Source organism: Orcinus orca, chromosome 1, assembly GCF_937001465.1.
Source record: "Orcinus orca chromosome 1, mOrcOrc1.1, whole genome shotgun sequence".
NCBI classification, from domain to species: Eukaryota; Metazoa; Chordata; class Mammalia; order Artiodactyla; family Delphinidae; genus Orcinus; species Orcinus orca.
Window position 1 is genome coordinate 97,980,595 of NC_064559.1, and position 26,827 is coordinate 98,007,421.

The 26,827-nt window shown below is 55.5% G+C and overlaps 1 protein-coding gene across 5 annotated transcripts in view; it reads right to left on the bottom strand.

Annotated features, from left to right (window-relative positions):
* The window catches only part of KIRREL1 (kirre like nephrin family adhesion molecule 1), a 101,532-nt gene that overhangs the window by 5,703 nt on the left and 69,002 nt on the right, over positions 1-26,827 (bottom strand). Inside the window, exons 2-14 of one of the 5 annotated variants that reach the window (XM_004284472.3) lie at positions 16,310-16,459; positions 14,346-14,495; positions 9,285-9,442; positions 7,198-7,348; positions 6,049-6,154; positions 5,753-5,901; positions 5,435-5,562; positions 4,567-4,693; positions 4,376-4,476; positions 2,528-2,726; positions 1,127-1,234; positions 822-961; positions 167-244 (exon numbers count right to left, since the gene is read on the bottom strand). In XM_004284472.3, coding sequence (XP_004284520.1) covers positions 167-244; positions 822-961; positions 1,127-1,234; positions 2,528-2,726; positions 4,376-4,476; positions 4,567-4,693; positions 5,435-5,562; positions 5,753-5,901; positions 6,049-6,154; positions 7,198-7,348; positions 9,285-9,442; positions 14,346-14,495; positions 16,310-16,459 — 1,745 coding nt within the window. Of the gene's footprint in view, positions 1-166; positions 245-821; positions 962-1,126; positions 1,235-2,527; positions 2,727-4,375; positions 4,477-4,566; positions 4,742-5,434; positions 5,563-5,752; positions 5,902-6,048; positions 6,155-7,197; positions 7,349-9,284; positions 9,443-14,345; positions 14,496-16,309; positions 16,460-26,827 lie in introns of all 5 variants that reach the window. The other 4 variants (XM_033414330.2, XM_033414331.2, XM_049694419.1 and 1 more) reach the window with 4 other exon arrangements.

Below are 26,827 nucleotides of genomic sequence, written 5' to 3' on the forward strand. Positions count from 1 at the left end.
TTCTCTGGCTCTGCCCTGGGTTCTCAGCCAATAGCTCCCCACCTCCTGTTTCCTCAATAACCTCCTGACCGCTCCTCCCCAAACCTGCCCTCCCCTCCACCCTGCAGGCCCTCAGAGCCCCCATTCCCAGCAGCCCCCGTGCGCTGGCCCCTCCCTGCTTTCCCACCTTCATCTCATACTCCTCCCGGGTGTCGATGGTGTCACAGCGCAGGTCCTGCTTCAGGTCCACGTCATCCTTGAAGGACTGCAGAGCAGCAAGAGTGGGGCATCAGGAGATGGACACCCTGCTCTTGTCCTCCCTTGCCTACCCTATCCCCACACCCAGAGGTCACCTATTAAGGAGAAGGGTCTGGGGTCATGGGCAGCCTTGAACTCTGTGTCCTCTCCCAGCAGAGGCTCTGGGATGTGGTGGGAAGAGGCCAGAGACCTGGTTCCAGCACCAATTTTCATGCAATGCTTGGCTATGTCCCTGCCCCTTTCTGGGGCTCTTTCCTCATCTGAGCAATGAGGCAGTTGGGCCAGAAAACTTCTAGGGGTTTCCAATTCTGACACTCTGTAGGCGGAGACTGGGGTGAAGGAAGCCTGTGCAGGCCCCACCTGCCTGTCCTGTAATGGAGGGAAATTAGCCTGGGGAGCGTGGGCACGTGAATGTGGTCATGAATGTGCATGTGCACATATATGTATGTGTGTGAGCATATGGGGGAGGGAGCAGGGTCAAGGTAGGATGACTGAGGGAGGAGAGAGCGACAGTATTGGTGAGCTGGGCAGGAGCCGGTCCCAAGAGTGTGGGGAGAGCTGGGCCAGGGAGGAGGGACCCTTACGGAGTAGATGGCCTTCATGACACGGGTTGCCGTGGAGACGCTGGCAGCATCGTCCTCCCGGTCCGAATGCATGGTGAGTGGCTCCCGGTTCACTGTCTCCACCTTGATGTCCAGCTTTCTCAGGGTCACGTCTTTGCGACCTGGGACAGGAGGAGCAGCCTGGACGCTTTCTGCCAGCCTCTGCAGAGGCTGTTTCCGGACCCACCTGGCCTGGGGAGTGCCGCTGTCAACCCCCTCACCTCTCCCAGGCCCTGCCTGTTGGGGACCCCCAGGAGGGCCGCGGCCTGAGCAGGGCCCATACTCACTGCCTTTGCGGCGCCGGTAGAGGAAGAACACCAAGGCGATGAAGAAGAAGGTGAGCAGGGTGCCTGCGCCGATGGTGGCCCCGGCGATGATGCCCACAGGTAACACCTCTTCAGAGGAGGGAAGGAAAAGGGGGAGGGTGAGGATGGGGGCACACGGAGGAGCTGAGCCCAGTGCTAGCTGAAGGTGAGGACAGCCAAGCTCCGTGCGCCCCTGGATCGTGCCCAGGTTTTATGTTTCAGCTGAGCTGTGTTCAATTAACGTCAAGGTGGGATTTGAGAGGAAGTCTGCACTGTTTGGGTTTAGACCCGTGTTACAGCTTCATCAGAACTGGGATCAGCTTGACCCTGGCCTTGGTGGTCCATCTGGCCCTCTCTTGCAGCCCACCTGTCTGCGAGGCTGGTCTCTCCTTCCTGGGTTGGGCTCTTGTCTGAGATCAGCTGTCCCCACATTCTCCCATCTGCCATGTGTTCTGACCTCTTTCACTGCCTTCCCCACACACACCATTGTGACCGCTCCACCTGTACCTACCCTCCCAGGGCTCAAACGGTTCTGGTTGGTTCCCCCTGCTCCCCAGAGATGAGAAGGACCCAGGAATCCTGCCTCCAGCTTCTTCTCCCTTCCTGGCTGTCCTGGATGGATCAGATCCATGTAAGTCTCTTCTCCTCCAGAAAGCCTTCCCTGCAGAGTCCCGCCTCACTCTATTACTCTGTTCTTCTCCACCAACCCCTTGCTCTTGCTGGTGTCCTCAGCTAAGAAAGACTCGAGAGGACCCCCAGTTATTTTCCCCCATCTCCCATGTCAAATGGCTAGTTCTCATTAAAAAAAACAAAGAGGAGCGGGGGGGCTCTTTCCTCATCAGAGTTGGGAGCTTCCAAAAACGTCAAAGGTGTGATGCCTCTTTCATCACACTAGAAGTGCCTTAAGGGAGGGAATATGTGTCTCCTACCAGACTAAGGATTCGTGAAGGGGTAGGGGAACCGAAGCTTCCTGGGCACCTATTCTATGCCAGGTACTTCATGAATATCTTCTCATTTCATCCTCACACCAACCCAGGGAGGTAGGGAGTGTGACTCCCTTTCACAGATCATTTCATTTTTCTCCATCTGAAGTCATTTGCTACCACTCTGTAAGTTCTCCACTGCACTGAAAGTTCCCGGAGGGCAAGGACTGTGTTCGTTCACATCTGTCCCCGCAGTTCCTAGAGGGGGTGGCTGGCACATAGCAGATGCTCAATAAATGTTTAAAAATGCGAGTGGGTTTTCCAACTGAGCACCAAGGCCAGGCTCTGGTGGGCAGGCCCAGGAGGGAGCTGTCTCTCTGAGCCGTGCCCCCAGAGAGAAGAGGGAGCAGAGTCCCCAGGCTGCCCTGCGCCCTGGCTACACAGCCAGCACTGCTGTCACCTCGCTCTTCCAGCTGGATGATGGCTGTGCCTGGGCCGAAGCTGTTCCAGGCTGTGCAGTTGTAGTGGGTCTGAAAGTCGGCCTCCATGACGTTGTTGATGGTGAGCGTGGACAGGACCCCGCTGCCTGAGTTGGTCCTCTCCACCGTGTAGCGCTCCAGGGTCCCCACCTCCAGGAAGTTCTCCTTCCATGCCCATGCCTGGGGTGGGGAGGGCAGCACGGGATGAGGAAGAGGGAGGCAAGTGGCAGAAACACCTGACCCACCCTCCAGGCATCCTCACATCCTCACCCCATGTGCTCTTAAGCCCAGCCCCACGCTTGCCCTGAAACAAGCCCAAGTCGCACCTGCTGCCCCAAACCCTGGCATCAAACCTCCAGTCTAGGAGAAGCAGCGGCTCCCAAACATGCCTGCGACATGTGCTGGGACCATTCGAATACGCTCAGAGACACTCGTTAACATGCAGATTCCCGGGGCTTACCTCCTTCATTTGACTCTCCGGGGGAGAGGCCCAGGAATCTCTATTTTGTTGCTGCTGTCTTTGTTGGGGCAAGGGAGAGCAATTTTATTTGGAAAGCCAGCAGGCCAAGAAGATGGTCGACTGCTGTCCCAGAGACCCACCTTCTCCAAGTTAGAATTCAGGCTTCTTTCATTGGGAACCTCTATTTTTGTACCAACCCCAGCGGATCCAATGAAGCAACATGTGGGACCCCGGATGTGGTAAAACAAATCCTGGGTGGAGAGCCAGGAACCCTGGGCTCTAGGCCTGACTCTCCCCTCGAGCCCTGTGGAGCCTCCCCTTCCCTCTCTGGGTCTCAGTTTCCTAGAAAAGGAGAGGACCAGGCTAGAGGCAGACAGTGCTCCAGCTCTCCTCCAGCTGCGATAGTCTGAGCTTCTAACTAAACATAACTTAACCTTCAACCTCACCTTTAACCACTCCACAGCTGGCCCTACACAGCCCACTGGCTCTGGAGACCCATCCACAGACCCTTATAACGAGTGGGAATTGGCACCGGAGAGCTGTCTCTCCCAGGCTCTTCCGTCCCCGACCCCCTAGCCGGGGCATCCCCCCCCCCCTTTGTGTCCCCCTCCCTCAGAGTGGAACCCGAGGGAGGGAGAGCCACTGAGAACTGGCTCGTTTCCAGGCATCAGTCCTCCTAGCTCTGCAAGGAAAGCCCCCCCGGGAGCCAAGCCGCCCGCTGCCCAGGTGGCCATGGTAATGAAGTGTCTCTGGGCAGCCGTGGAGTTAGCCAAATGGTCATTAAATGTGATGAGGGGTTTGACGGTTAATGGTCACGGGAGGAATTAATGGTTCATGGTGTGGGGGAGAGGGAGGGGGGTGGAGAGCGGCATGGGGGCTGGTAGGAGGAGAAAGGCAGGAGAAGGGAGAGGAGGGGATGACAGGGTGGGACAGAACTGAGGGGGCAGGGCGGAGGGGCAGAAGGCAGAGGAGAGGGCAAGGAAGAGATCAGGAGGCTGAGGAAAGGGAGGAGACGAGGGAGAGGAAAAAGCAGGCGTGAAAGCCCAGGGGAACCAGCAGCATATCCAGGGAGGCTCCACCAGGCCTTTCACACGTGTTGTCACATCGCTTCTCATGGCAACCCTGTTTGGTAGGGATCACTGCCCCTATTTTACGGATGAGGAAACTGAGGTTCCCAATAACAAGTAACTGGCTCAGGGTCACACAACAAGTAAGAGAGGAGATGGCATTTGAACAGGAAGAGGGACAGAGGGACAGAGTCAGAGGATGAGAAGCACAGGGCGCAGGAAAGGCCTGGGGAAAGTGGGAGGAGGCTGAGACAAGCAGGGAAGCAAACGGCTGCCGGCCCGAGGCCGGGCCCAGCACTCACAATGCGGTCTGGGGGTGGCGTGCTCCCGATGAAACACTCCACCTTGCCACCATCACCCCTGACGGCGTACTGCACGGCCTCGCTGGAGATAATGGGGGGCCCTGCAAGTAAGAAGACGTGGTCAGGGCCAGCTGGGACCTCCAGTGCCTGCCTCCCCCTCACAGGCCCCCCGCCCCCCTCAGGCCACTCACCATTCACATAAAGCGGCACCTCCCGCTCGGCCACTCCGATCCGAGGCACGATGGCCCGGCAGGTGTAGGTGCCGGCATCGGCCTGGGTCACCGACTTCAGCAGCAGCTGGTTGCTGTTACTCAGGACCTGGGCAGAGAGAGCAGCCTCGGGTGGGGAGCCAGGAGGCCTGGGCCCCTAGATCCGTGCGGGCCCCCGCATTGGAGGCATTGGAAAGAAAGCAGGAAGGGCCACAAGTGAATTCCCAGAAGGGAAACAGGGTCCCGAGTCTATCTGGTCCATCCCCTAACTCTAAACAGGTTGGCATTTAGACACATCATCTCTATATAAGAGCGGGCAGAAGTGGGTGGAGGCTCAGGAGGGCAGGCGAGGCTGCCATCGATCTGTACAGAGGATGCAGCCGCTTCTGGTCATCTGTTCTAATGCTTCTCTAGTGCCAAATGAGGTAGGAAGTTTCACTCTGAAATCCCTCTTTTTGCAACTGTGGCCCAAATTGTCCAAGGCAGGTCGCTGTAGAGCGGCACAATTCAGCCTTCTTTCCTCTAGTGAGTCATCCCAGCTTCTCCACCCTCCTATGCAGCATTCTTTTACCAGGTCTCTTGCCACCGCAGCAGTTCCACTCAGGGCCCCTGCCCCCCTCCCACCCCACAGGTCATCATGTCCCTCCCACTGCCACTGCAGTGGCCAGCTGTCTGCCGAGGAGGGTGGGGTTGACTGCAAGCACCGTCCTTCTCTTCCAAATCCTGAGAACTTGGAAATAGCCCAGGTTCAACTTGAAAAATAATGCTGCACCTCCTTTGCCCCCTCTCTCCCCAGCCTGTGGCCAGGCTCCTTCCTTCCAGCATCCCGGAGAGGCAGCAAACTTCTTACCATGTTTGAGTCCTTTTTGGTCCAGGTGAGGGTGAGGGGGGGATTCCCAACCCAGACACAGGTGAGGGTCACATCAGAGCCAATGTCTGTGGTCGTGGGTTTGGGGTCCACTACAATCCGGGGAGCAACTGAGGTAGAAAGGAACAGCCCGTGAGGGTCTGAGTCTCCCTGGGGGTCATCTCCAATCTCTGTCCTCTTCCTTCTCCTGTCCGGCCTCCTCTCCACGCCCCCTCAGCTTCATGGAGCCCCCCCAACCCCACCCCAGGCCCTTTAAAGCCCCGGCCCTCTGTCCCCACCCCCGCCCCTGCAGCTACTCACAGTGGACATTGACTAAAGTGCTGACATTGGTGCTTCCCACTTTGTTGTAAACCTCACAGGACACAGGCTCCGTGAAGAAGGAATAATCAACATTCGTCTCATAGCGACTCTCGTGGGCGTCTTCGATCAGAAAGCCCCCCTTGGCCCACCTGGGGGAACAGGCAACACAGAGCGGGTTCAGGCCTTGGAGCCCCTCACTCACGTCCAGTGGTCTGTCCTCCTCAGCCCCCCACTCCTGGCCTCAAGGGCCGCCCAGTATCCTTCCCCAGAGTGTGCCCAGCCCCTGCCCCTCCCACCTGTAGCCCAGGATCTCAGGGTTGGCTGTGGCCTGGCACGTAAAGACGACGCGCTCGCCCTCCTGCACCGTCTGTGGCTCAATGGACAGGGTCACCGTAGGAGGGTCTGCAAAGCAGAGGACTGGAAGTCAGGGTCTTTTCTGTCCCTCAAATTTCTTTTTCTCTCTCTAGCACACACACTTAGACCTCACCCGCGTGGTGACCCGGGAATTTGACTTTGCAGTGTACCAGCTCCAATAAACAAGGCTTCTTCCCCTTTATTCCAGGAGCCTCTAGGGGCCGGCTAGGGTGACGACCAAGGATGATACCAGAGGGACAAATGACTCAGAAGGTGTATTGACGGATGTGACCACTAGGCGTCAGTGTGGGCTCATTAGGCTCACTGACCGGGATGGGGGTGGGGCATCTCTCCCATCGCTGCCACTCTCCCACCCTTCCCTGGGGAGTGGGAGTTTATTGAGCACTTACCAAGTAGTATACTCCATGCTAGATGCCCTTACACTATATCTCACTTAATGCTCACAACCCTGAGAAGCAGGTACAGGTCCACAACCCCTTATCTGAACCCCCTGGAACTAGATGTGTTTCAGAATTTGGGATATTTCAAGGGTTAGAAAGGTAACGGTGGGCACAGACCGTTTACTGTGTAAGACCCCCAGCACAGTCTGGGCAATATCCCACAGACACACGCATTAATACATCTGCAGTGAAATGTATAGCTATTCCAATTAAGTGGGTTAAATAAAAGACTACGAAGAGCCTCGGTTCAGGTTTTGCCACCCAAGCGCTTTTGGTTTAGAATTTCCGATAAGGGATTGTAGGCCTGCATTTTATTTTCTGCACGTATACCGAATTAGAAACTGAGGCTCAGAGAGATTATGTCATTGCCCAAAGTCACACGGTTTAAACCCGGGAACTGCCTGGCTCACAGCTGATGCCTCTTCTACCAGCCCTCAGGGTTCAAACCAGGGAATCCAAGACGACGAAGAAATGGAGCATCTGTCCCAGGGCGCCTGGGGGATTCTTCTGTGCTTCTCAAAGGGTGCTGCCCCTCACCCCACCCTTCCCGGGCTCCTTCCCAGGACGCCACTCAAGGTGCACATTCCCCCCACCCCACGATCCCTGCCTCCACCCCGGGACCCTGCTCACGGTGCACGTCGAGCTCGATGGACGTCTCCTTGCCGCTCGGGATGGCCTCGTTCACGCTGCGGCAGGTGAAGACACGCCCGATATCCAGGTCTGTGGGGTTGATGAGCAGCTGGCTGATGGTGGTCTCCCTCTTCCCATCCTTCAGCAGTTCCTGGGGTGGCGGAAACAAGGGTGGGAGACACGGGTAAGCTAAAAGCCCCCTCCTCTGCTCTCAGGGTGACCCGCTCAGAGCTGGCTTGCTGGAGGGGTATTTAACCTGAAGCTCAACCCTCCCCCAGCCCCTACCGCCTCCCCAGGTTTGGCTTGGTTTAGTTTTTAATTAATAGGCTTTATGATTTTTTTAAGAGAAGTTTTACGTTTACAGAAAAGTTGAATAGAAAATACAGAGAGTTCCTGTATACCCTCCTCTCTAGCCCCCCAGTTTCCCCTATTATTCATTAACATGATGCACTCGTGTGATACGTGTGTTACAACTGATGAACCAACAATGGTACCAATACTAATGAAAGCCCATAGTTTACATTAGAGTTCACTCTCTGTGTTGTACAGTTTTCCCCACGGTTTTGAGTCCCATTCCTGGAATCCCCCGAGTCCAGCCCAAGTCCTTCCTCTTCTGGAAAGTCTTCCTTTGCTATCCCAGCCCTCAGGACTCTCTCCCCAGCCTGAACTTGTGCCCCTTGCAGGCAGTCTGTCCTCCACACCGCTCTGGTCACATCCGGCCTTGCCTCTTAGGCACCGTGCATGTGTGTTTCAGTGCTGGGTCTCTCCTGCTAGACCGTAAACTCCTTGAGGGCAGGGAAGGGACTCACAGGCTCAAAATCTCATACCAGCTCAGTGATATCCAACCTGAGGTCCCTGGACATGATCATAGGAACACTTGGGCTGTTTTCCATATTGTACACTGCCTAAGGGAAACCATACTGTTAAGCAAAGTAGGGGCCCACAGTTTGACAGCAGTATATAGGCATCCTTGCTGGGCCCGGTGTGGTACCGGAACAGCACCAGCCCAGTGCAGTAACACCAGCCCCCTCCTGCTGCTTCAAAGCTCCATCGTGTCTTTAATGAGTATAAAAAAGGGGGGTGGATGACAAATGGCCATTAACCAATCAGTTTGTTTGGTTGCCAAAATATTCAAAACATGAAGCCCTAGAGGAAAAAAATAACGGAGTTCTTGGTAGTGAAAAAGTTAAGCACCACTGAAGCCAAATTGTCACTTGTCAAAGGGTGAATCGAAGGCCAGAGACAAGTGACTTGTCCAAGGTCATACAGAGCGTCAAGGGCAGAGCTAATCCGGGTACTTACTCCCTGGGGCCACACATTCCGAGGCACACAGGTGAGCATTCTCTCTCCACTCAATGAGAATTGTCTCCTGAAGCATCTAGCAAAGGGCTGGGTACATATGTGCTTGTCCCCAGCTGACAGGAGGAGCTCCAAACAGGAGATCTGGATTCTAATTCCAGCTCCACCGTCAACTTTGCCGTGTGATCCCGGGCAAGTAACTTGATGTCTTTCTCTGCCACAGGTTCCTCATCTATAACATGTACACGTAATCCCTGCCTCCCCAAGCTCTTAGTTGCGCCGACTGGGAACACATACCAACTAGAGGCTGGGGGAAGAAAGTCGAGGGGCTCAGTAGCGAGAGGTCACGTTCTGACGCAGGCACAAACCCCAGCTCTGCAGCATGTCAGCTTTGTGACCCTGGCAAGTCACTCAGCCTCTCTGACCATCAGTTCACTCTTTGTGAGTTGGAAATATCACCTAATTTATGAAACTCCTGTGAGGTTTAAGAGAGACTGTCCATAAAGATCTTAGCATGCACAGTGCCTGGTACACAGTAGGGGCTTAATCAATGTAGCTATTGTCAGCATTATTCTTAGTCTCTGCTAACTGTTGACTGGCCCTGGGAATTCACTTCTCTTCTCCGGACCTCAACTTTCCCAACTGTTTAATGGGAGGATTGGACCAGATGGTCTCTGAGGCCCCTGTTCACATCTGTCTCCCCGAGTCTGTGGTCAGATCCATGTGGGAAAGGAAAGGTGAACTGGGATGTGGCCCGGGAGGATCTGGGGGAACAGGCAGGGTCTCACCGTGCTGGCTACGGCGCCCTCCTGCTGCGTCCCATCCCGGAACCAGATGATGGTGGCAGCAGGCTTGGCGTTGAAGGCTCGGCACGTGAGGTTGTGGGGGGCGCCTGCCTGCAGCAGAATCACAGGACCGCCATCGATCCTGGTGTCCTCCGGGGGGACTGTGGAGAAGAGCAGAGCAGAGTCAGTCCAGGATGCAGCCAACACTGCCCGTATGACCAAAACCCCTGCCCCTGGAGGCATCTCTCCCCCTGAATGTCCACCCCTTGGCAGGGCAGGGCCATCCTTACCCCCTAACTTATAATCACTGTATCTGTTGCTCCTGTGGCCTGGGGGGCCTGACACAGAAAGGTGGCCACCTCCACGGAGTTTCTTATGTCCATTCCCTCCTGTGTGCGCCTCTGCCCTGGGGCAGCCAGATGAGGGGGTCTATCACGGCAACCTCCGAAATGGACTCCCCGCCTCCAGTCCCTGGTGGCCTTAAGCCATCCGTCATGCTGGCAGGTTATTTTCTCTAGAGAGTAGGTAAGACTGTGCCACTTCCCTGCTCAAACACCTTCCATGTCTACCAGCTGCCATGGGCGTGAGTTGCAAGCCTCTCTGCCTGCCGTTCAGGGTTCCTCAGGCCAAGTCCTGCACTTTTGCATCCCCTCGTCTCGTTTTTGGTGTTCTTTCCCTCAGGGCTTCTCTTGAACTGCTGTCCATCCTGTTCACATCCCAGCTGCTGCACAGGGCCCTCCATGCCACATCCCCCACAATCACCACCTCGGTGGTTCCCAGCCAGTCACGTGGAGCTCCAAGCACTATCTACCTTGTGTTTGCGTTACTTAACATGATTATCCATGCCCCCTCCCCAACCCAACCTGTCATCCCTGAAAAAGCAGGAACTCCATCTCACTAATGTTTATACAGTCTCCAGTGCCTAGAACATGACCAAAGCAGGCTCTGGCTAAATGCTTAAGGAACTGAATCCATCAGATGTCAGATACTAGGAAATAGGGGGGGTCTCTCCCTGTCCTATTCCCATAGGCTTCTAAATGCTCAGGTGAACCAGACTGCAAGTTCCCTGGGAGCAGGGGCTGCCTCTTATTTTCTCTTAAAGCCCCAAGATCTAGTGCAGAGGCTGGTTGATAGCACATCCTGGGGGATATTAGCTGAATTAGTGGCTAAGTGATTGATGAAATAAAGGCAGAAGGGTTTGGATTATAATTTTGATTCCCGGTCCACCTCATGTTCATTGGCCAGCAATGTGAAAGGGTTTTGTTTGCTTTTTGCTGGGAAAAAACCAGAAAGACTCAGAGGGGCCTTTCCAAGGGAACCCTTGAGAGGAGACCCTGGGAGGCCCATGAGTCCAGTTGTGGGCAGGGCGGTCCTGTAGTTTATGAAATGACAGTCTCCATGCTGGGATTTCTAAGAGAAAGGAAGCACTTGTAGCCCATCCCAGTACTCTGCTCAACTCATGCATGTAGAGTGGGAGGGTGTGAAAAGCATGGGTTGTAGAACCAGGCTGCCCCAGTTTCAAATCCTGGCATGTGTCATGTGATCTTGGGTGAAGCCCTCAAGTCACAGTTTCTTCAACAGAGACATACGGTGCTCATTCCCGGGGCCCTCATGAAGGCCAGATGAGGGCTGTACATGCACCATCGTGTGCCGGGCACGCGCGCGTGATGTGTGCAGTGTGTTCACTTTACTGCTCGGACAAGAGGCAGCAGAGCCTCCAACTCCTGACTGGTGAATGATTGCTGAATCCCGGGCTCTTCCTCTTTGCTCACCAGCTGTACCTGGCTCCAATGCCAGATGGGCGCAGATTTGCAAACAGGGTGGAAAGGAGAGAAATGGATAAAAAGCCGCCACTCGGGGTCTCCTGGTCTGCGTGGGCCCCTCCAAGGTCGCACCTTGCTGCCACACCCCAGGAGGACAGTTCTGGATGGGCAGAGGAGGGGAAGCCTTCTCCTTCCATCGGCTCTCCCTTCCCTTGTAAGGTTGACCCTCGCCCTTTGTTCAGGGAAGGCCGCCCACCTGTCACCTCTGCCACTAGCCCACCTTTCTCTTCGTATCTGGGGCAAGAAGGAAATTAAGCCTGTTGAGGTGTCTGCTTATCCATCACTACCATGCTCAGTTAGGCGTGTGTCCCTGTGTATGTTTATGAACACATTTTTAGGACTTGTGACTTAAATCTGTGTATCAATATGTACATGTGTCTGAGGCCTCAGCTTCCTTGTTTGTAAAATTCAAAAAGCACACTGACATCTGTCCCCCAGAGTCGTTACTGTGAAGGTGAAAGGAGACCAAGGATACGAAGCCGACTGTAAACTGTAACGTGATCGACGGCATCTCCACCATTCACTGGACGCCCACCCCATGTCAGCTCAAGCGCCTCACGTATATACGATTTCATTTCATCCTCACCACAAAATGTTTTTCATTAATCCTTTCATGGTAAATACCATTAACCTCCATTTACAGACGAGGTACTGAGGCTCAGGGACAGGAGAGTGAGCTGAATGTCAGGGCTGGGTGTGGACCAGGCCCGCCGAAGCCATGCCCATCACCACTGCACTGGAGCGGTTCTTGCTGTGAGTAATGAGGGAGCCATGGGTCTGCAGATAAATATTATGCCTGCGTCCGCATCTGCGAGGGAGTGGGAGGCAGCTTCTCCGAGCCCTGAGGCAGGAAGAATGAAAGGCCATTCTGTGACCTGGGCTGGGCTGGGGTGGGCCACTGAGGGGCATGGCTACAGGGGAGGCGAGGTGACGAGGCTGGCCGTGTGCAGGGAGGCTGATTCCGAGCAGTGAGCACAGCCCACTCTCGGCCCTGAGCCCCAGGCTGCCATGAACGAAGGCTGTGTGTAAGCAGGGAGGATGCACAGACGTCTTGCCTTCTCAGTGCCTCCACGTGGCCGCAGGAGGCAGGGAGTGTGAGAATTCCAGACAGACAAGGAGGGGGAGGGAGGGGAAAGGAGTAGCCGGGTTCATCTTTCATCTCTTTTACTCTTGGGGCTTCCTCCTGTTCCCCTCATCCACCTAAATCACTCAGACACGCTACGAAGGCCCACACCCTCAACACTGACCGTGCCCTGCGGACAAGCCAGTCAGCTCCTCCCTCGCTGACTCGCAAGCTTTTGTAAACAAGGTACTCCTCCATCTAGGGTTCCCATCGATATTCTCCTCTGCCAGGAAGCCTTCCCTGATTGAACCAAGACACTGGATGCCATTATGAAGTTCCTGGGAAATCTGGGGGCTTGGTTGGCCTCTACTCATCTCTCTCTATTTCTCCGCCTCTGTGCTGGGGTAGGAGAGGGAAGGGAGAGTATCAAGGGCCCCTCATTAGAATGGGAGTTCTCCAGTCTAGAAGTAGCACCTTCCAGGATCCAAGCCAAAGCAGTTAGGGAGGGAAAAAGACAGAAGGTCTCCTAAGAATCTCACGTTCCCTTGGAATGCCTGGTCCGGTGTCGGGGCTCATACACTCTCCAACGAGGCATGGAAGTGGATGTCTTGGCATCCCATGCCTATAGTCCTGGTGGTTAGCTAACTCTTGCTTCCTAACCTCCATCCTGCTTCTTGTTAATTCTTCCCATTTGTCCTCACCGGAGAGGAAAAGCGAGTCATCCACTAGCCCTGAGTCCTAGTCCTTCAGGGTCTTTGCATCCAGAGAAACTGGCTGTCAGGTCCCTCCAGTCCTCACTTCTTCTGACACCTCACATCTGCCCAGACCTTCGGAGTTTACAACTCCCTGCTCAGGGAGAAGCAAAGCGGCAGTTGCTAAGAAAAAGCTGGCAGCCCATGTTACCGATGAGAAACTTGTTGTCCAGAGGTTATGACCTCTTCTGGGTCATGGTGCCAAAATGGACCAGGTCTCCTGACTCCCATTCCAGGCCTCTTCCCACCGCACTCAGATGACTTGTCATGTTCTCACCTTTCTCCCCCAAGTAAGAACATTCCTTGTGTCCACACTCACTCATCTCAGCTCCCCCCTCCTTTCCTTCCATCCCTCCTGGGGGCGTCCCCCACTTCAATGATTTCAGGGTTGGGGAGAGAAAATAGAGGGAGCAGGACAGATCAAGTGGAGGCAGGAAAAAAGAAAGGGACAGAGTGGATGACAAAGAGGAAGAAAGAGGGTCACAGGCAGACAGAGCCAGGCCGGAGACAAGCAGAGCAGAGGCAGAGGCCCAGACAGAGCACCAGAGCTTGAGGGAGACAGAAAGACTGATGGAGCTGGAGGTACCGCCAGGGAGGGGAAGGCACGGAACAGAGGAGGCGAAGGCGTGTCAGAGCTGGCCTCCTTCCGTACTGCGTGCAGGAGAGAATCCCCTCATTATGCAAATGGCCCTGGGTGTTGCCATAGAGGGACATCTGTTCTGTATCCCGTGGGCAGCAGCCGGGGGGTGGGGGGCTCGGCTTCCGAGACAAGCCCTCCTGCAGCAGCTCCTGCAGACTCAGCCAGGACCCCTGCCCGCCCCGTCCCCGCACCCCGCTCTCAGCCCTCAAAGCCCCCTCCTGCTTCCCTGCTCCCTGAGGAGGGCTCTAGGTGAAGCAGGGAAGAAGGGGTGTGTGCTGAGCGGGGGAAAGGAGGGAGCGAAGGGAAGAGGGGCTGAGTTCAAGGAAAAGGAGCCGAGGGGGTAGTTTCTGGGGCTCCGAGGCAGCTGAGAGGGAGAGGAAGGGAGAAGCTTCCAACAAGCCCATCTGCCAGGAGAGGCCCGGTCCCCATGGTCAACATGCCCCCACTCTGGTGGGGAGAGCTTTGTATCCAGAAGGCTGAGCCCCGTCCCTGCGTGGCCTGGGCACAGGCAGGGGCAGGGAGGATGCCAGAGCTCACACAGTCCACGTGTCCAGCAGTGGGTGCCCACATGCCCATTTTTTCCTCTTCTATCTGAACTTGGCTTTGGAAGAAGTTTAAAGGATTTGGGGAGGGAAAGCTAGGGAGACAGTGGGGGCAGACATGAGGCCAGGAATAGAGAGGAGAAGCTGGGAAATAAAAGAGGAAATTGGAGAAGGGGGGACAGCCAGGATGCCAAGAGACAGAGACAGGAGGCTGGGGGCCCTGCAGGATGTCGGGGGTTATTACTGAGCACGGTGAGTTTCGCTCGCCGGGAGCGCAGGGCGGCCTCCGTGGCCTGGCACTCGTAAGAGGCGTCATCAGAGAGCTCGGCATCTGTGATCTCCAGGTTGTACTGCCCGGCGTCTGCAGAGCCCACGACCCGGTACCGTGGCCAGGCTGCAGGAACAGAAAGGGCGAGCCCAGGTGAGCCCAGCCCTAACCTGGGGATCGACCTGGACCACCCTGCCCCACAAGGGTGCCTCCTCTCCCCACGTCAGGGTCCGCATCCCATTCCAGGGCCAGCACTCCTCCCTCCACCCTCTCCTGGGACACCCCCAGGGGCCCTTGACGAGGAAGAGGTCCCCATGCAGACACTGTGACGTCACAACCTCCTACAGTGAGGATGGGAGCCACAAAGCAGGAGGAGTGATGGGGGAGAGCAGAAGGTGGAGATGAGCAGAAGCAGATGAAATCTCCGAAGCTGTTTGCAGACAAATGTCTCTCATAATAATAGGAAAGAGAGAGGAAAAAAAAAAAAAAAAAGGCAGACAGCAGGGAGAAAAGGAGAGAAAGAGGGGAGGGTGTGTGGGCGTTAAGAAATATAGGCCATCGCAGCTCAGACATGAGCTCACCAGGGCCAGAGGGAAGCCCAAGGCAGGCTAAGGTCTCACCATCACTCGCCTAGGGAGGGATGCACGAGGCAGGGTCCTGCCAGCTCCCTGAAGGAGCCCCGAAACCAAGAGTCCCGTCCCCTGCAGAAGCCACGCCTCTGGCCTCTGCAATCCAGTCTCCCTCGCCCTCTGTCCTCCAGGCTCTTGCCCACCCCCTCACACTCTGTCCTCCTCTCTCGTGGTCCCCACCATCAGCTCCCTCCCACCATCTCCCTCTGTCCAGAGGCTATCGATTCTTTTCACTCCGTATCTATTGATCTCTCTCCCTCTCCCTGTTTCTTTCTCTTTCTATCATCAATAGATCCGCCAGCCCCATCTCCTTCCTTCATACAGATGGCTCTATACAGACAAATTTCCCCTACCTGTTCTAATACACGGAACCCACAGCAAATAGTCTCAAGCCCTGGACGACAATAAGAATAAAAATACACCATCCCTCCCTACTTTCACCATTACACCGCTTTACAGTGGGCAATGTGTTTTCACAAAGCATATTCTCTCATTGGGTTCAAAACTCGCAAACGCATTTATAAGGCAGGCAGACCCACGACTATTATGCCTGTTTGACCCAGTAGTAAACTAAGGCCCAGAGAGGGGAAGTGGCTTTCCTAAGGTCACCCAGCTGGGAGGTGGCAGAGGCAGGTCTTGACTCCCCATCCACTCCGCCAGGCGGCCTTTCCAAAAGTATCTTTACTTGTTTTGGAATATAGGAGGGTTTCCCCACCCCAGCACATTATGTTTGTTTCCGCAGTGGCTCCATAGTGCTTCATAAAGGCTTGATGAATGAATAAATACAGTGCTCAGGCTGATAGTAAAATGAATTTGTGACCACTGAGAGGACACTGCCTGGGCATGGGGCAGGAGAGAGGCTGGAGCAAAGCCAGCCTGGCATGGAACATAGGACATAGAAGTTACTGTGTCCTCCCCCTGCAAGAGCAGGGGGGCTCTGGAGTCTCCCAGCACCTCCTGCCTCACCTGGCTGCCTGCAGCTCCCCTTGTGGTGTCTGTCTGTCTGAAGCTCTCTTATGTAAAGGTCTCTTGGTTTCTCTTGATCTCTCAGGCTTCCCGTTGGCCTTTCACGAGCCAGTCCACAGCCAGGAGGAAAGGCAGAGCTGTGGGTTTTGGAAAGCAGTGGAGACAGAGCTCGAGAGGAGAGGCAGGGAGACTGACTCACACAGAAATGGGAGAGGGGAGGCTAGAGCACAGAGAAGAAACGTGGTGAGGAACGAAGGGATGTTGGGTCCAGGAGTCTCTGTTGGTGGGGGAGGGATGAAAAGATGGGGTAGTCTGGACGCTTGGCTGGCTGCATGGCCCACTCACCTTTGAGGCCCTGGCCCATGCCCAGCGCCAGCCCATCCTTGGTCCATTGCACGATCCCCGAGTAGTTGAGCAGCACGCAGGGGAGCACGGCCCGCTGTCCAGCCACCACAGTCTGGTCGGCTGGCTCCTGGCTGAAGCGGGTCTGGGTCCCTGGCAAGGCCAAAGCGGTACTGGGTAAGGAGATGAGTGAGGACAGAGGGCTCCACTAAGAGGCCGAGCCTCCCAGGCTTCCACTCCCACCCTGCACCGGGCCCGAGAGAGAGAGCTGAAGGCTGGGAAGGTGGAGCCTCCAGCCCCCGTCCCACTTCGGCCTCAACCCCTTCCCTCCAAGATGCCGTGTGCTCGCCCTGGATTGCTTCCTCCCTCCGTGGCCCATGGGAATGGGTTTCAGGAACTGAAGTACTCAGCAGGCAGAGAAAGTGGTGCAGTGTTACGGAAAGGCCTTAGAGACCAGGCTAGTCCAACCCTCTCATTTTACAGACGAGGACACTGAGGCCCAGAGAGGACACTCACTTTCCCAAAGACGCCCAGTGAGTTAAGGACAGAGCAGGGATAAATCCTGAGCCTCGCTCCCCTGCCCCCAGCCCCCTGTCAATGGGTGGCACCTTCATAACACATGCTGTGGTGATGCCACGGTCCCCCACGATTCCTGAGACATGAATATACCACCGTACCCCTACTTGGACTTGTGTACGTGGCCAACGTGAGGTCGCGCATGTGTGTACAACTATGCCAGGTACAGTTCCCCCTTGAACACACCAGGGACATAAAGGCAGGTTCTACGGGACAGGCACGCCCACATGTACGCATATAAGCTTCCTGGATGACGGTGAATCCTAAACAAAGTAGCTCTGAACCCACCTCTTGCACACTTCCCCATTCCGTGTGTTCACCCCTTGCTCCCAAGCTCCGAGGGCATGAGTGCATACACACGGATACACCTGCTCGCGTCCAGCCTCCCGCCCCGTGGGAGCTGACAGGCCACGTGACTCTGTTCCGCTCTCCCTCTGGCTGCGGGAGCTACACATGGCTGCCCACTGGCAGCTCGGCCGGGAGCATTTGATTAGAGAACTGCAGAGTAATTGCCTTTAATTGTGGAGCCTAAATGGAGCAGGGAATTGGATCGCGGGTTTCTTCTCCCCCCACTGCTCCCACCCACCCACTCCAGCCAACGCTGGTCAGCCCGGTGGTGGGGCAGTCCTGGCACCATGCTGTGACCATCAGCTTCCCGCGCTGGGCCCCAGGAAATGGAGGGGCTGCGGGACAGCACAGGGACAGGTCTGGGGCTTCCCATGCACGTCCCCAATCTGTCACACACTGTAACCCAAATCAGTTTTGCCCGGAACTCTGGGGACTCCTCCCCCTTCTTTCCCTCCCCAGCTCCCAAGTCTTTGCAGAGACCACAGTCCCCAGATCCAACTCTTCCCAAACCCAGCTTTGCAAAATCTGTCTGATCCTCCATCACTCCCGTGTGTAAGCAAACAGAACTGTCCCCCCGCCATTCCAAGACCTCCCTCTAAGACACCAAAATCAGGACCCTCGTCTTCTCATCGCCTCCCTTCTTCTTTTTCCTCCTCCAGCTCCATCTCTCCCCTTCTTTCCAAACCTGCCTCACATTCCCTTCACCCAGGAAGTCCTCCTAGGTTGATCTTTACCTCCAGCTTGTCCCATCTTTCAGCCCTGCTGTCACAGTTCTATCCATGGCATTTCCTGTCTCACGCTATCAGTCTATGCCCACGCTTTTGTCTGCCATGGGGTAGAGGGCAGCTGGTGGGTGACGGTGTTTGCCCTATCTGTTTCACTAGAATGGGAAGCTCTCCTCAAGGCCAAGGGCCATGCTGGCTTTTCACTCTGAACCTCCCTGGACATTCGACAACGGGATTGGTAGTTGCACATAAAGAGGACTGAGAGAGGGGGCGCAGATAGGAGTGGACTGATGCTAGCATATGGTTTAATACAAAGGGGCAGCCTCTTTTGGTTAAGTGTGCAAATCCAGCTCTCTGGGTTTGCAGGGGGTCAAGAAGTTAGAAACAGCAGCTCCCCAACTCTGCTGACCTGACGGCCCATCCATGTCTTCTAAAGGAAAGGAAAAGGCTCACCCTTATTTCCTGGGATTAGGGTGGCAGGAGCTGAGATCCTGGGGGAGGGGTGGGTCAGGTGAGTAAGCCGGCATTACTAATTCAGGCATTGCCCTCATTATTATTCAAATTTATTCATACCATTGCGCATTTCTCTAGTGCAGCTACAGGCTGCAAACTCTCCACACTCACGTTTCTCCTTCCCACAGCCCCCGGAGCCCAAGTCAAGGGCTTGCGAGTAGAGTGGCCTGTGAGCCCTGGCTCAGAGATGGAATTTATATTCACAGCTTTTCTGCGTGGGGTCTGGACACCCTGGTGTCCTGTTGAAGTCTCCCGAGGACAGTGAGAAGCTGGTTCCATCCACTGGGAGCGAGGAGGCAGCTCATCCAGCAGCAGGATGGAGTCAGAGTCAGCGATGGGCATCTTGCCGGAGGGAGGGGTGGTGTGACCTTGGGCTGTCACTGTCCCATCCCAGCCTCCTCCGTGTGCTCGCTCGCCTGTACCTGTGACAAGTCTAGACTAAGTATTGCAAACTCCCTTTTAAGAGCAGAGGTTTAGGAAACAGACTCAGGTTTGCATAGTGCCTCTGCCACTTCCTACCAGTATGACCATGGCCGAGTTACTCTCTAAGCCTCTTTCTCCTTACTGGTAAACTGGGGGATGATGACGCTTACCTGGACTGCTGAAGAGTTAAATGGGATGAGCTGGATGACATGCCTGGTACATTCCCTTGCCTGTGCCCACGGAATGGTAGCTATGACCCTATTTATCCTGGGCAGTTAGATAATCAGAGGGACCGGTGGAAACATGAGCAATGACGTGACAAAGAAGGTATCTGTCGTCCTGCGGATTTTGAAATAGGTGCCTCTTGGCATAGGCCTGGTTGAAGCAACTTGGAGACGGGGGAATGGAAGCAATAACCCAGAAGAGAGTCCAGAGAGGAGGGGAAACAAGGGGTCTCAGGAATTTAACTTGATGGAAAGGCCGTGTAGATCCTGAGCCTGCAAAAGAGGTAAGCAATGTTGGTTGGCCCCAAAACAGCCCCTGCAGCCAAGACAGTATCCGAGAGAGAGGCCAGATGCCACGGGTTGTCCTGACCTGGATCAAGATTAAGAGGAAGCCCCAAGCCTGCCATGGCCAAGTCCCACTCTCCCTATTTTGCCCACTCCAGGCTTTTCTCCTTGTCTCCAGGTCCCTACACAGGCCTTTCCTGGACAGAACACTGCTCCCTCCCTTTCCCTTGGGATTCAAATAGTCACCTCCTCTGTGAAGTCCTCCTTGCTTGCCTGCATGCCCTCAGAGCTCTCTGTACTCACTTCCCACCTCTGCTATAGTAGGTCCACGCTGCATTGCCCACCCCTGCCCAGCCCAGGGGAAACTCCTTGCGTCTGGACTGTGTCACTCAGAGCACCAGTCCCATCACCCAGCACAGGGCCTGGCTGCCAGGCCCACAGCAGGTGTTGCGAATATGTCTGTGGATTGATGGAGTGAGAGTGAGCAAATGCTTGAGTGAACAGTCCTGCCTGCGCAACCCCATCGAGGGAAGGAGGCAAAACACCCCATTCCCCGGGTCAGGCTCACAGACCGCGGTAAAGGCAGACAGGGCAGGAGAGTGGAGGGGCGGGAGAGGGCTCTCCCTGCTGGCAGGGGAGGAACGGTGCTGGGGGCACTCCTGGGAGGCTCCCTGAAGGAGGGAGTGTGGAGCAGAGCTGGGACAGGTAGGGGGGAAACAGAACTCTGGAAGTTTCTGGTGCAGTGATGGGTATGGGTGAAGAGGGGATACGGGGATTGCTGAGAAAGAGAGCCTAGAAAGTGAGCCATGAGTGCAGGCATCTGACAGGCACAACAGGAAGGGCAGAGGTGGCGTTACCAATGCAAAGGGTACATGTCAAGAAGGCACCAGGAACCATCATCAGTGATCTCACAAGAACACACACAAATCAGAGAACACACACATGCCTCAGAGGTCCCGGTGGCCTGGGCCTTCCACCGGCCATGACGTCTGCGACACCTGTGACACGGAGCAGAGTCTGCATTGGAACTGGGGGGTAGGGGTGGTGGTGAAATGTCAGCCCCATCCCTGTGCCCACACGCCACTTCCAGGAAATAAAACCAGGGCAAACCAAAATGCAGGGGACTGGCTGGATGTGGGATGGGACGCGGGAAGAGCCTGAACACAAACAGAATGGTGACAAAAGACCAGCCTCCAAAGCAGCAGCGGCAGCACTGAATCAGCAGCCTTGCCTCCCTGGCAGCTCCAGTCTGGGGCGAGTGCAAATCCGCGTGTGTGTTTTTAAGTGAATTCCCGCCTGCTTTCATCCTGCTGCCTCCCTGTCTTCAGACACCATCACAGATGTTAGTGAGCTCTCAAGCAGCCATTGTGAAGGCAGACAGAGGAGAAGTGTGCTGTACACAGCCGCACGGAGACTCACACACTTACAGACTGATGGGGAGGCTGGCAGAGGTGCCAATGACACCGGGAAGCGGAGACAAAGACAGACCAGGCAGAGGGAGAGTGAAAGAGAGAAAGGAGACTGGAGGAGAAGCAGGAAGGGAAGAGGAGATCTCAGAAAGAGGCCAGGAAAGAAAAAGACACAGGCCCAGGGCAGAGAAACAGAGAGAAAAGCACTGGGAAAGGCCCGGTGATACAAAGACGCCCAGGCGCCACAGAGACCCAGGCCAAGGCAGGAAGGTGATGGTGAATGTGGCCACAGGGGGCCAGGACCTCATCTCCAGCTCGGTTCCGTCCTTCAGACGTGTTGCCAGAAGGCTGGGGGGTCTCAGACTCCAGATGGGTGCCATGGGGTGGGGCCTCTGGGCTCCTCCCCTATTTCCCACCAGCTTCCCCCCAGCCCTCCTTCCTTCTAGGTTAACCCTGGCCCTCACCATCCCACCCCATAACACAAAGCTCCTCTGGCCTCCACCTTGGAATGGTTCCCTCCCCTCTTCTTATTCCGCATTGTTTGGGCTTCTGGTTATAGCCCTTATCACAGCCTGCCTTGGATTAAAAGTTACTCATGTGTGTGTGTTTCTGTCTTTCCCGGTCTCCTGGGAGCCCCTGGAGAACAGAGTTGCTTGGATTTACCTTTCTTGTCCCTTCAGTCCCAGCAATGTTCCTTAATAATGCTAACTCCCAATTAGAAGATGCTGACTATGTACTGGGCACCAGTGCAGATGTCTTAGAGACACCGTTTCCATCATTAGAATCCAGGGCACAGTGGTGGTTATGGTCTCCATGTTACAGTAAAGGGAAATAAGACTCAGACAGGAAGTGGCAGAGATAGTGCTCTAGGCACTGTGCTGTGCTGTAGGAATATCCAAGAAGTATTTCCTGAATACACTGGACTCATGGCCTCCACCCCAGAGAACTTCTGGTGCCCCCAAGCTCTGCGCCCATCTGCTACTTCTGATCTCCACTCTATACTCAGACTTGCATCTTCACTGTGTTTACCTCCTGGGAGGGCGCTGCTCCCTCCTGAGATCTGGGGCCGGCCTGTACCCTATAGCCACGCAGGACTTGCCCCACACGCTGCAACCAACCATCGGAGAAGGCTTGATGTAAATATTCCTACATGAAGGGAGAGTGGTTCCAAAGGCTGGCAGGACCATCAGTGGCACCTAAAGAGGTTTTCAGTCAATCGCAAATGTCATCCTTTGAGCCGCCAACGCCCACCAGTAGAAGTGGTAGCAATAATATAGCCTCTGCTTGTGAAGCGCCGGACATTGTGCCAAGTACCTCACGAAGACTAGTTCACTTAATGTACACAACAACATGATGAGGTAGGTACCATTAGTATCCCTAATAAGGACCTAAGGTTCAGAGAGATAAGCAGCTTCCTCCCAGGCACACAGCTGGTACGTGTCGGGGCCTGTAAGCAAGGCGACGGGCCGGAACACCTGGCTCCCCTGGAATGCCATCTCGCCAGCGTGGCTACTGCTGCCTTCCACCTCTCACCACCCCCTGGGCCTCTTAGCTCAGACTCTGGCCATTGTGCAAACTGAGGCCTCTCTGTCTCCCCTCGACGCTGTCCCCTCACTAGGACACCCTCTCCTCGTCTCTCAGCATCACCCCCCTCTCCTTCCCAACGCTGATCTTCCTGGGGTGACACTGCCTTCCAGCTCTGCTTGCTCTCCAACTCCCTGCTCCATCCTCAGCACAGCACAGGAGAGGCCACCTATCCCCATCTCTGTGTGTGAACACATCTCCTGTTCCTGCTGGGCCTATCCCCGGGGTTGGGGACTAGGTTCCCACAAAGGCCTGGTGAGGACAGAGAGGTTGAATCCCATTTTTGACTGAGAACTAGGAATTGACCTCTACATCTATCGTAGAGAGGCTGGGAATGCTTACAGATTCTCAGACACAGCTGTGGAGTTCTTGTGGACACATATGTACCACAGCACATAATCACACGTTCACTGATGCGCACGTATGCGCGCGCGCGCGCGCGCACACACACACACACACACACACAGAGTCTTTTGCATCTTTGCATTCAAGTACAAGTTTCTGCACCCATGTCTTGGCACATGTACCTTGATGGTCGTGTTCCCGGAGCCTTGCCTGCTATGCCAGCTGGGAACAAGAGAGGGAGACGTCAAGACGTCAACACGTCAAGGAAGCCAGGCTGCAGGAGACAGGGGTGGTGGAGGCCGAGCCCTGTCTCCCTGGATTTATCAAATGAGAAGTAATGAACCCCCTGGGCCGGAGCAGTCCCCATGCTCTCCACTCCAGATCGCTGCTGGTTCAAAGGGAAGACTTTGATTCGCACCGACAGCTTTCAGATGGAACTAAATCTCTCCACACTCTACTGTTCCTTCTTCCACTCTCCCTCCCTCTCTCTGCCCTCACATCTTCGCTCTCCCACCCTCCCCCAAGAGCTTCTCCCCCACTACCCCAGCCATCCCCTTCCTGCTCTATGAAAAATACAACAGCCAGAGAGGGCCCCCCCGTCCATTGGATTCTCTCACGGAGAAAAGAGGATTGCAATTCTCTGGGCTGGTCCAGCAAAGGGGAAGGGAGAGGAGGAAGAGAGATTTGCACTTTTGATAGAAGAGGCAGGGGAGAAGGGAGGAAGGGAGATTGGGGCGGGGGGTGGGGGTGGGGAGGAACAAACTGGCTGGGGCGGGCAGAATGAGGACGAGGACAGGAGAGAAAGACAGAGACCCCGGCTGCCCACAGCAGAGACATAGAGGCAGAGAGAGAAGCAGGTTCAGAACCCTTAGACCAGAAGCTGCCAGAAGGGAAGTACCACGCCTGCCCAGCCGACTGGTCATGAGGGGTGTGGGTCTGCTGACTCTGCCTTATACAGAGCCCAGCCCAGAATCCAAAAGTGTCCAAATGTGATGTGACCTAGAGACTATAAGCCCCTCCTCTGAGAGGTCAGGGGTCAGGGGTCAGAGAGCTGCACCGACTTGCTCCCAGCAGATAAGCTCAGGCTTGGCTGTGAGTAGAGGTCTGTGATATGGACATCAGACGAACACCCCAGAGACAAGTTCCTCAACATTCAAGGACTATTACGGCCCCCACTCTGCTGCCCACCAGCATTTACCACACCAAAGTATCTCACAGTGTGAAGTGAAAAAGACACAGTGGGCAGCAGGGGCCTCAGAAGCGGACACCTCGGCTCCACTGGCCCACCTACCTTCACCCCCTTCCCACTTTTGGTCCTTTCTCATCCCAGGAGGCCAAAGCCATAGGCAGGAGAAGCAGTCTCTCCTCCCTCCCCACAAACTGCTTGGCCAAGCCACCCCGATGTCTATCTCCAAGGCTGGGGTATGGCAGGGACAGCTGAAGGGGAATCTTTCCAGGGACCAGATGGGCTTTTACAAGTGGCCACAATCTGGCCTGGTTTCCTCGCATTGAACAGACCAGAGAGGCTGGCTGCAGAGGCCGGCCGTGGGGCTCCGGTATTCATAGTGACGGGGCACAGGAGTTCATTGGTCTGCGCCAGTGTGTTACTCACCGAAAGAGGCAAGAACAGAACCCTGAAAGAGGCCAGGGGAACTGGCCCAGCACCACCTGGCAGCAGAGACAAGAGCACTCTGGGCTGGAAGTCAGGAGGCGTGGGCTTATCTGGTCCCGGCTCTGCCCCACCCAGCTGCGTGACTGTGGGGGGCATCACTTCACTTCTCCGGGTCTCAGCTTCCTTAAACCGTAATGAGAGGGGGCTGAAGTACTAGGCACGGAAGGACCTTTCTGGCTCTGATGTTCTCACATTCTACCGCATCTCCTGCTTTCCTGGGGCCTCAGCCAGACCTTGCTGACACTCCCAAGAACTCAGCCCCGTACCGCAGACAGTGCGAGAGCTGGTGTACCTGGGGCCATCCTGGCATTTCCTTCCAGCAGGAGTGTAGAGGGAGGGCTGCAGGTTTATGACACTAAGACAGCAGCTGAGAGAACCCACAGGATGCATCCAGCAGCAGAAAGAAAGGCCATTCTTTGATTTCCTCTGTAAGGAACTCCCCATCAGAGTTCCTTGCGTCCCCTTCCACTAGGTTCATGGTGGAACAAAAGAGGATAGAGGGCAGGCAATCCTGAGTCTGCAAAGTGACCTGCCAGCCCAGACCCACTCACAAGGACGCTGAGCTCCTGGACTAAAAGAGACAGGCAGGTGCAGCTGGAAACGCTCCCTCCACCCTGCCCCATTTGGGCCTCCAGCCCCCTCTGCGCTGCCAGCCGGAGGCACCGGGGCCAGACCTGATCTGACAACTTTATGCAAATGTGCCCTGGCAGGGGACCCTGAGAGTGTTTTATGGGAAGGACGATGGCATTGTGAGACCAAGTGGGGTTGGCTGGAGCAGGTATGACAGGCAGGAGGAGAAAGGGGGGTGGCAGGGATGGTGGACAGTTCTGCTGAAAAACTGAATTTCCATCTGGCTTCAGTGGACAAGGGAAGGGCAGTGCGGGGAGAGGAGGCAGGTGGCCGGCAAGGACTTAGTTCAGATAAGAGACAGAGGATAAGAGGAAAGACAGCAAAAGATGAAGAGAGAGAGGGAAGGAGAAGAGAGAGCAGGACAGTCACAAAGACAGAGAAGGCTGAAGGAGACGGAGCAAGGCCCCAGAGGGCTAGGGTCGGGAGGCAGGAAAGGAAGGAGACCAAATGGAGGAGGGGCCCAAATGCCTGGCTCTCCAGCAGTCCTCAAGTCCTAAAAGGCAGGACGCTGAAAGAGATGGCCCAACGTGCAAAGACAAAATGAGAATAGAGAAAAGGGTGGGGAGAGGGAGTCAGACAGAAAAAAAGAGAGCGAAGCAGACGATGAGAAAGCTGGTGGCAGGAAGAGTGACAAAGAGGCTGTCAAAGAGTGGTTTGTTTTTTTTTTTTGCAATACGCGGGCCTCTCACTGTTGTGGCCTCTCCCGTTGCAGAGCACAGGCTCTGGACGCGCAGGCTCAGTGGTCATGGCTCACGGGCCTAGCCGTTCCGCGGCATGTAGGATCTTCCCGGACCGGGGCACGAACCCGTGTCCCCTTGCATCGGCAGGCGGACCCTCAACCCCTGCGCCAGCAGGGAAGCCCACTGTAAAAGATTGCTTTAAGGGAAGGAGGGAAGGAAGGAAGGAAGGAAGGAAGGAAGGAAGGAAGGAAGGAAGTTAGGAAGGAAGGAAGGAAGGAAGGAAGGAAGGGCTGAAGTGACACTGGTATAAAAGGGACAGAGGGGGGATGGGGGTCGGGAGGAAGGAACAGCAAGAAAGAAGCTATGGAGAAGGCAGGGACGATGGATACAAATGGGGAGTGAGAGTCAGGAAAAGAAGTACTGGGACCATCTGGGAGCGGAAAGCGAGGATGAAGATAAGGACACAGGGGGAGGAGGAAAGAAATCGGAGAAGGGCAGGGGGCAGCACAGCTTTGGGGGCTGTGCAGGCGGGTGGGCGGGGAGATCTGGGGTGGATCATCTCCCTAGGGCCTCATGGGAAGGTCTTGAGCATTTAGGTCAAAGGAAAGGAGTGAAATCCTTGAGAAATGGAAGGGATTTTTGAAAGGATTAGCCAAGGCTGGGGAGGAGGAGAGGATGAGGTGGGCTGTATCTGAGGTAATTCCTAAGGCAGCTGAGGGCAAGGCCCTGGTGTCTCCCCACAAATGAAGTGGGGCCCAGGTAGCTGCTGCCCCTCGTCTCCTTCCCACAGGCGCCCCCGGGCGGCTAGTGCATCCTCGGCCCAGGCAGCAGTGTGCCCACCAGGAAGGTGACCAATGTGCCACTCCTCAGCCCCCCGCCACCCTGCCTTTCCCCAGGCAAACAAAAAGTTCATCCTGGGGTCTGACCACATTCCCCCTTCCTACAGTGCACCCCTCCCCTCTGGCTCCTCCTCAGGCAGATGGGCGCAGGCACCCTTCAAGTTCTGCTCTGAAAGCTCCCTCAGCTGGCTTTAACATTCTTAGTTACCATGCTATGAATATGGCTTCAGAGGACAATCTGAGAGTAGCGAGAACTGTACCCCTGAGA